General features: G+C 37.6%; 2 protein-coding genes across 3 annotated transcripts; both read left to right on the top strand.

Moving 5' to 3' along the window:
* The first annotated feature begins 232 nt into the window (after positions 1–232).
* LOC140779260 (uncharacterized protein At2g34160-like) lies at positions 233–2,101 on the top strand. Its single transcript, XM_073124267.1, has 5 exons — positions 233–346; positions 949–997; positions 1,411–1,473; positions 1,573–1,637; positions 1,729–2,101. Exons 1-5 carry the CDS (start codon positions 233–235, stop codon positions 1,825–1,827), a joined length of 390 nt encoding a protein of 129 aa, XP_072980368.1. The 3' UTR covers positions 1,828–2,101.
* A 1,249-nt stretch (positions 2,102–3,350) lies between these two features.
* LOC140779299 (flowering locus K homology domain-like) lies at positions 3,351–8,484 on the top strand. Of its 2 annotated transcripts, none has more exons than XM_073124317.1 (7): positions 3,351–3,511; positions 4,704–5,112; positions 5,997–6,237; positions 6,348–6,496; positions 6,627–6,902; positions 7,012–7,206; positions 8,064–8,484. In XM_073124317.1, the coding sequence occupies exons 2-7, from the start codon at positions 4,729–4,731 to the stop codon at positions 8,238–8,240; spliced, it is 1,422 nt and encodes a 473-aa protein (XP_072980418.1). In that variant the 5' UTR covers positions 3,351–3,511; positions 4,704–4,728; the 3' UTR covers positions 8,241–8,484. The 2 variants fall into 2 exon arrangements, with proteins under 2 accessions (XP_072980418.1, XP_072980417.1); XM_073124316.1 differs by having other exon boundaries at positions 6,348–6,505.
* Positions 8,485–8,995: the final 511 nt, after the last annotated feature.

The following is an 8,995-nucleotide window of genomic DNA, read 5'->3' as shown; positions in this document are numbered from 1 at the left end:
AGAGGGCAAGTTCGTAAATAATTCCGATAGACAGGTGTAGAACCGTCCATTTTGAATCCGCAACAAGAATAACCGTCTCGTACGGCATCATCCATTAACTGCCCAGAAGAGCAACCGCCTCGCCAACGTCATCCAGCCACGTGTCGCCTTCCATTCCGGCGCCTATATAAGCGTCGAGGGAGCCATTCTGGCAGTTATTTCGCGAGCGAGAGAGAGAGAGAGAGAGAGAGAGATGGAGTTAACGGCGACGGAGGCGGTGGTGGAGCCGGTGGAGCCGACCAAGAAGAACCGAATCCAAGTCTCCACCAACAAGAAGCCGCTCTACTTCTACGTCAATCTGGCCAAGGTATCCCTCACCCTTCCTTTATCGGATAACTTAGGTTTTGGGATTCGACTTCTTGAAAGCTTCCTTTTCTTGTAATTTGGGGATTCGAATCGAGAGTTTTGAGTAAGATTTCACCTTGTCAAACCTTTCTCGGGTTCTCCGCTTGGGATTAGGGTCTGTGTCTCTTCATTAAGATCTCGATCACTTACCGCTTTCCTTTTCTTATATTTCCGGGGGTATTAGAGATAGTCCTGATATATTCTGATGAATAAGGAAAATGTAGCAAATTTGCCCTTGAAATGATCGTATGCTGTGAAGTGATTGTTATGTTTCTATCTCTCCTTTAATAATCGAGATGAAATGGCTTCTTTTAATTGCTTTGATAGGCCAATCCATGGAGGATGTTGAGTCCATTATTCACTTGTTAAAATGCTCATGAAATTTGTTTCTGTACCTCATTCATTTTGATTACAGGGAATATTATATCTTTTTACAACTTTGCTTCTATATCTCTTGCAATTATATCATCATTTCTGCTGTAATTAACATTGTCAGTTATGTATAGTATTTCTTCTGGTATTATTTTTGCCCCCATTTTATTTACATTAGTCATTTGTTTGCAGAGGTACATGCAGCATTACAATGAGGTCGAACTCTCTGCCCTTGGAATGGGTATTCTTTCTGATCTGATAATAATCTGTTTTTCAATATGCATCTGTGCATTTTTTTTTTTTCTCTCTCTCGCGTAATATACCTTGAGAAATTAAAGAAAAGAAAAGAAAGAATAGTGAACTATCATTTCTTGCAATTTTGATGAAACTACTTCAGATTCTTAATTCAGAATTTTGGGATAATCTGCTGGCCATGTTATTATTTCTTTTCTTCTCTTTTGCTGCATGTCTTGATTGGCCTTCAACTGGATTTGTCTTTAGTATAGATGGTTATGTTGAACTACCTGGTACTTTATTCTGCTTTCTGTTCCTTCTTATAGATTGGAATCTTTTACCTTATTTTATTAGACAATGGAGAGGGGAACTAAATCTTTGTGATCATCATTCTTTTCTGATTCACCTTCTTGAATTCAGCTATTGGCACTGTCGTAACGGTTGCTGAAATCCTGAAGAATACTGGTCTGGCTACTGAGAAGAGTAAGACAGCGCTCGTCATTTCTTCCAACAAACTTCCCTTTTGTTCTTTTGATAGGAATCATCAATTAGACTAAATTTTTTTCATCATATTGGAGCCAGAGATTACGACTTCCACTGTTGACACCAAAGATGAGGCCAAGGGCCGCCTTGTTCGAAAAGCCAAGGTGCGACTGTCTTCTTTTTTACTTTCCATTCCACTGATGTGATGACAAATTATTCTTGGAGCTGTGACCTTTCCTGATGTTTTTGATGCAGATTGAGATTTTACTTCACTTGTCAGATAACTACCACGACATTCTATCATCTGGCAAGGAGAATCGCATCAAGTCGGTTGAACAAGAAATCGAGGCATAATGGGTGGCAATAGTATTTGCTGCCTCTTTTTTTTTTGTTTCATTGTTGTGCAGCTGGTAGAGTAGTGTTTCCTAGTCCCTGCTTTTGGCATGGCAATTGATCAGGCATAGTTGCTTTCTGGTCATATTCATATCCTCCCACAAGGGCTGAAGAACTTGTGAGCTGTAGTGATTCTGATCTCTCTTTTTTTAAAAAAATTTGGGATTTAAATCAGTATTAAAGAAATGTTCTTGTCAGCCTGTAATTACTGCTGTTTCTGTAGAGAGATGTGTCAGCTGAGATATTATGTTTGATCTGTCTTGATATCATCCCATCACCTTGGATAACATGATTTGAATTTGAATTTGAATTTGAATTTGAATTTGAATTTTGGATATACACATCAGGATGTGTTGCCATGTTTATTACGGGCTGTATATTGCACAAACTGCATCTCTAATGCTGTCAGATTTATTATTATCTTTATATAAGAAGACATCTATGTCTCTCTTTTATCTAGAAAATAGTAAGTGATTCGAGAATTTATAGCCAAATCATTTCGCAGCAGAACTTTTAGCATTAGAACTTAGATTTCAAAAAGCAGTAGTTTTATCTAATGTCAATCAATGAAAATTAGTTTTGTTAGTCCTCAAATGTGTTGCGAAAAGTTTGAGAAAAGAAGTCAGATGATTGAAGGAGTCATTGGCACTGTTCACTAATTCGCTCATCGTTCTTCTCATATTGCTTATTGTTGGTGGAACAAAGAGTGACTTACTGCTGTCAAACAGGGCCGAAGTCAAGAGAGCTTAAGATAATCTTCTGAGAAGCAAACTGCAAAAGTGTGAATTATCTTTCGTCTTTAATAAACAATGGAAGGTCTGGTTGTTTGTTTTGGGCTCTTTCGGCTAACTTAGCTAATATAATCTAATTGGGTTTACTATGTTCCTAGACAAATAATTCAATTCTAATATATAATTTCTAATTTCTCTCTCCTCAGTCAAAATGGTCTCATACGTTATAAAACTAACTGCAAGTACCAATTAATTTTTAAAGCATTTAAATATATCTTAAAATCATATTAAAAAAGAAACTCCTTAAATATGTAAAAGTAAAAAAATGAGGGAATTTTTCTGTTAACACCCTACAGTTTTATCTTTTATAGTTTATTCACTATACTTTTAATATTTATAATTCGAGCGATAATTTAATAACAAAATCATGAAAGTCATAGTCTTGTTAGTTAGTGGTCTATGGATTTGTTATGCCACCGTACAGGACTTCCAAGTCGGCAATACGAGTTCTTCATCGCCGGCTAGTGTCTGCATGAATTGGCTCTACTATGGAGTCGTTCCGCCGATGTATGCGGGACCGGTTTTGGCTTTCGGCAGTGATAATTGTCGTTCCTTATTGTAGTCGGCTAAATTAATTTGATTTTTAAAAAAAATTTGTTGTATTTGTCCTTGATTGTAATATCAGATAAAGTCAGGGAGCTGCCTGTGAAAAAATTACGATTGATCCGCAGTGTCACGAGCTCGTGTCATGTGCGCACCTGAATTCAAGTCGCCCCCATTCCCCCACCCTTTTCTTTCTTCTTCCTTTTCCCCACCCTAATCCCTAATTCTCTCTCGCTCTCTCCCTCTTCCTCTCGCTCTCTCCCTCCCTATCTCTACCTCTACATCGAGGAGAACAAGTACGAAGTACGAAGGTACATCCTCTTCTTTTCCGCTCTCTCTCTCTCTCTCTCTCTCTCTCTCATGGTGCTCCATGATGGGATCTCTAGGGTTTTTAGTAGCCTCGGGGTTTAGGGTTCTTAATCGCGTTGGTAAGATCCGGTAGCTCCTCGTTTGTTTTTCTGGCTGCAGGATTCGATTGAATGGTTTCTGCTCTTATGGTACCTTCTCTTCTTTTATAGTTTGACCGTTTCTCTTGGTTGTGAACGGTTCTGCAGTAGTCGTAAGCTATTGTTCTTATGCATATTTCATGTACAGGAGCATTACTTCTATCTTTTTAGTATCACAATTTATTTTTTTTGATATGATGATACCCATCGTGGAGACACTCTAGAATTTGGTGCTCAATTCTTACGGAGGCAAGTGAGAAATGGTTTTGATTAATCTTTCACCAAACATATATTGCATGTATGTGATGCACATTGTAGAGCCTACAACAAGCATTGATTTTTGGTAATATGAGAACCGTTCCACCTATTCTATATGTGTTTAACCATTGCCATCCATTAAGAAGAAAAAGAACAGAAAGAAATGACAGAAATCACGAGTATTATGTCCTTAGGACTTAATCTATTATGAAGTTATTAGCTTACTATTCTTCTTATTCCTTATTGCACGGCCAAAGCCGGCTTGATTTTTTGACTTATATTTTATCTTAGTTTGAGTCATTTGGCCAATCCCTCTTGAGTTCTCCTTGATAAGAATGTTCTTGATAGAAAAACATACAGTAATGCTACCTGATGTGCTTATATTTTTCATTTTTAAATTCTTATTGCAAAATGAATCCTTAGGAGTTTTTCCTATAATAGACTATTTTCTCTGTAGTAATTTAAAGTGGTAGTATGTGCCCAATACTCAATGTGATTGTATTCGGGAATTTCTACTTGGTCGCCTTATCAGAGTCCTCTGCATTTTTTGTAGCTTAAGCTTCTAGTTCATAAGTTCATATTGGTATTTGCAGGATTTTTTTTTTTTTTTTCAGTAATAGAAATCTTATGGACCTCTTGTTGCTTATGATTCATGATTAGCTTTCCTCACGCTACTATTCTTGTTCAATAGGCAAACTGGTTTATAGCTTTTAGTTGACTATTTTTTCTGTTAATGTTCATCAGTAAACTAATATACTGATTCCTGACATGATACCCTTTTTCTCATCATTTATTAAAGAAAGTGGTGATTCAGTTCACAAAGTATGGGTGAGCCAGAGGAAAATTTTCCTGAACAAGATATTACTGAACAAGATTTGACTGAACAAGATGCGATTGAACAAGATGTGATTGAACAAGCTACTATTGAACAAGATGTGATTGAACAAGATGTGATTGAGCAAGATGTGACTGGAGTCACTGAAAAATTGCAGAATCAGAATCGGGAAGGCTATGAAGATTTAGAAGCTAGCGTTGGTGAAAAGAAGTGGCCTGGATGGCCTGGGGAAAACGTTTTCCGGATATTGATTCCTTCCAACAAGGTTGGCGGTCTCATTGGCCGGAAAGGAGAATTTATTAAGAGAATGTGTGAGGAATCAAGAGCCCGTATTAAGATTCTAGATGGTCCTCCAGGTGTGCAGGAAAGAGCTGTAAGTTTCTCAACTGAGATGAGTATTTAGGGTTGATTTTCTTGTTAACACATTGATCGTTGGTGGATATATCATAATATCCTTATTGTTTTTTAGAATCTCATCATTCTATGATAAAGAATTTGTTGTATCATCTTCAGTTTGTTGTTATAGAATATTGTGGCTCCTTTTGTTTCTTGCTATACTCCTTTTGTTTCTTGCTATCTTGTATGTAAAGATCACTTTCTGTCATAGTTCATAAAGTGTGCCATCTTCAATTGGCTTGATAATACAGCATCGTCTTCTCAACTAATTAAAACTAGAATTTCCATGCTGATTTAGAATCTATAATCTCGTGATTTAATTTATATGAATATAAGAACTTAAGATTAAAAAATTCTTAATCCTTAAATACCACACTCGTGCACATGTGTGTGTGTATGAGAGAGAGAGAGAGAGAGAGTTCCAAATCCAACATATTTCACCAAGAGTAGAGTAGCTATAGTTTTTCTGTTGTTCTTTCTTGCATAACTGTGTAAATCAAACCTTCAATGTCAATCGACTCAATTCAAGCTAATAGAGATGGATTCCATAACTTAAGGTTAACATTTTGAAGGTTATGTTGCTCTACATTTGATATGCTTACTTTTCACATTTGTTTGTTGAGCAACATCAAGAAGCTTGAAATTAAAGATCTGGGTAGCTGTCACGCAGAACTTGATGTATGATATTGCATATAACGAATTAGGTCAAATGTATGATATTGCTTGATGACATTGATAGTAATCTTCACTGTGAGCTGATGTTGGGGCAATCTGTGACATTTTACAAGCCTACATATACCGAAAATTACATTTTGTTTCAGAATTGCGTCTAAGCTGATTATTTGGTTTCTCCTATCAAAGGTAATGATTTCAGCAAAGGAAGAGCCTGATGCTACAATATCTCCTGCGATGGATGGTCTGCTCAGGGTTCACAAACGTACAGTTGATGGTCTAGATGGAGAACCTACGCAACAAAATTCTAGCAGCACTGTAGGAACGCGGTTGCTTGTGCCAGCTACACAGGCGGCTAACCTCATCGGAAAGCAGGGTGCAACTATAAAGTCCATTCAAGAAGCTTCTAACACTATTGTCCGTGTCCTTGGTAACATCCTAACCTTTTTTTCTTCTAAGACCACCCTAAATCATGCTTTCCTCTCATTAATTGCTACTTTCTTAACTAAGTTTTTTTTTTCCATTACATGCTTTGTGCAGATGACATACCGCCTTTCGCATTGAAAGAAGATAGGGTGGTTGAAGTGCAAGGACTTCCTGAAGGAGTGCGTAAAGCTGTCGAACTTATTGCTTCTCATTTGAGAAAGTTTCTCGTTGATCGAAGTGTTCTTCCACTATTCGAGTTACATGTAAATTCAGTTAATTCTATTATCTTCTCTAACAATGTTGAAGATTTATCATTTTCTTATATTTTGGAATTTGGATTATATTTACCTAACAAACTGTGTTCTGCCAAAGCTTATGAGATTGACTCTGCAGATGCCCATGGCGAGCTCGCATTTGGACCAAATTATGCCTCCACCTCAACCTTGGGGCCATCCGCAAGGTCCTCCATCAAACACTGTTGGTCCAGGTTATGGTGGCAATTCTCAATTTATGCCACCGCGGCAACATGACAGTTATTATCCTCCACCTGATTATCCTCCTATGGATAAACCTCCCCACCATGGCATTTCTATGTTTGGACGAGATGTACCAGCACCCATGGGAGCACATCCATCAGCTAATCAACATTCTCAACCGCATGCTTCTCAGGTTCATTTTGTTAATAAATTTTGGAACAAGTTTATCGCTAGGATTTTCAAATTGCAGTTGCGATGTCTGTGTGTTATCTAAAGTGGTTCATTTGATGTGGCTTTGATAGGTCACACAGCATATGCAAATATCACTTTCATATGCTGATGCTGTAATTGGCGCAGCTGGTGCGAGTATCAGCTACATCCGTCGTGCCAGTGGGGCAACCATCACAATACAGGAATCCAGAGGTGTCCCTGGAGAAATGACAGTAGAGATTAATGGAAGTGCTACGCAAGTTCAAACTGCACAGCAACTGATACAGGCATGACTTTATCCTCTTTGTTAGAGTATGCTTGGATATAATTATAGTTATGATTATAATATAGTTTGGGTACCATGAATGTTCTTCTGTCCGTTTCAGTATGATTTTCGTGTGTAAAGTTCTTTACGACTAGTACTCAGTTCTTATTCTCATGCTGCCAATATTTACCTACTATATTCTCCTTGTTTCTAGTTAAGAAATAATAGACAAACTGGTTCTATTCATTTTCTTAATAATAACTTTAGGAACCTGTCTTTTATTTGTGTCATTGGCCATGTAGTTGTCACTTCATGGATCTACTAGACTACAAATATGGATTTGCTGTGGTTTATTGGGGAAATGTTCTTTCTCAGTATGTTCTGTGGTATGGTTCAGGTTGACTTGTCCATCAGAACATACTAAGTAATACAGAAATCCTTCACTGCACTTATGGTTAAGTATTACTCCAATGTTTCATCAAAATTAACTATAATGCAATTATGAACTCTCAGAAGATTTGAATTCTCTCTACATTTTATCTTTTTGTCTGCATCAGATCCCTCTGAGTGCTACAGCTGTAAATATTGCCACTTACCTCATAGTTAGTTGCAGCTATCACTTTTGGTAGAGATAAGGAAAATCCCAGTGCTGCATCAATGATGAGTTCATACAAGGAATCTTGGTGATCGTTGTTTGCACCTATCGCATGGGATAGGATAGGGCAATATGAGACCTCGCTACATTTGTTTTTCTTCTTTGGGGTCACTATATATCTTTAGCCTATTGATTTTACTATATGTGATGTTTTCCTGATGAGTGCTTACCTTTCTCAACCACCGCATATCTTCTATCCTTTCCTAATTGTGCTGCTTTTGCAGAATTTCATGGCTGAAGCAGGTGCACCACCACAAAACACAGCTGGTCCTGTTGACCAAGGTTATAGTTCCTATCCATCGCATGGATCAATGTACACATCTCCTCCAGTCAACGCTGGACCTGCTACCCACACGGGTGGTGGGTATGGTTCTGCATATGGAGCCAACTATGGATATTAGAGAAGTGAGAGGCTTGTTCAGACTAACAGAATGGATAGGATAATTATGGCAGAGAAACTTGTAATCCAGCTGATTAGTTGCTCCAATCTTTAGCATCTTCCTGTGTCTTGCAGTCTGTTCTCTGCACATTAACTGAAACCTTGAGATTTTTACTGAGATGCTTCCTTTGTTCTGTTATATTTAAACTTTGAGATCCTTATTGTCAGAATGGCTTTTGGTGTCTGAAATCCGAGTAACTGTGCTATGTATCAGTGGTAAAACCTTGGCAGCTTAGATTGGAAGTATCCTACGAGCCTCTTTTCATAACTTACTTTCTGAAACTTGCCTCGTATATCCTTTTGTTGTTGTCCTCTAGGCATGATATTCTTTTGTCCAGGTGTTAAAAGTTGTTTGCCACTCCTCTAAGGCGGTTTCATGCATGGGTGAGTTGAGCAGTGGAGGTGTTGAACATCTGTTATTATTTGGTTTTATCATTTTGTTCTCTTATTTAGGGAGACATAATGACAGTAATACATGTTGGGGTTTAAGAAGAAACCGTGTAACTTTTATATTATCTTATGGTGCAATTTTTTTTATTTTTTAAGAGAACTGGGGACTTAAAAGATGTCTCCGCTGCTAACTGTTGGATTTGAATTTGAGTATACTTATTCAACAAAGCCTCTGTAATTATTTGAGCACCATCCCATTATTGGTATATTACTGTGTACATTTTTACTGGGATGCTTATATAACTTGCAAAATATTAGTGCATACTC

The sequence above is a fragment of the Typha angustifolia genome, chromosome 15, assembly GCF_048772165.1.
Source record: "Typha angustifolia cultivar Huaian chromosome 15, ASM4877216v1, whole genome shotgun sequence".
NCBI classification, from domain to species: Eukaryota; Viridiplantae; Streptophyta; class Magnoliopsida; order Poales; family Typhaceae; genus Typha; species Typha angustifolia.
The sequence above is the reverse complement of the archived record's forward strand: the minus strand, read 5'-3'. Positions and strand labels throughout refer to the sequence as shown.

What these genes read in the sequence shown, in the direction of transcription:
- LOC140779260 (XM_073124267.1), top strand. Translation starts at nt 233, where the DNA reads ATGGAGTTAACGGCGACGGAGGCGGTGGTGGAGCCGGTGGAGCCGACC. An exon ending in TCTACGTCAATCTGGCCAAG is followed by an intron (nt 347 to 948) that starts GTATCCCTCACC and finishes ATTTGTTTGCAG; the next exon opens with AGGTACATGCAGCATTACAA. An exon ending in ACTCTCTGCCCTTGGAATGG is followed by an intron (nt 998 to 1,410) that starts GTATTCTTTCTG and finishes TCTTGAATTCAG; the next exon opens with CTATTGGCACTGTCGTAACG.
- LOC140779299 (XM_073124316.1), top strand. Translation starts at nt 4,729, where the DNA reads ATGGGTGAGCCAGAGGAAAATTTTCCTGAACAAGATATTACTGAACAA. An exon ending in CTCAACCGCATGCTTCTCAG is followed by an intron (nt 6,903 to 7,011) that starts GTTCATTTTGTT and finishes TGGCTTTGATAG; the next exon opens with GTCACACAGCATATGCAAAT. An exon ending in CTGCACAGCAACTGATACAG is followed by an intron (nt 7,207 to 8,063) that starts GCATGACTTTAT and finishes CTGCTTTTGCAG; the next exon opens with AATTTCATGGCTGAAGCAGG.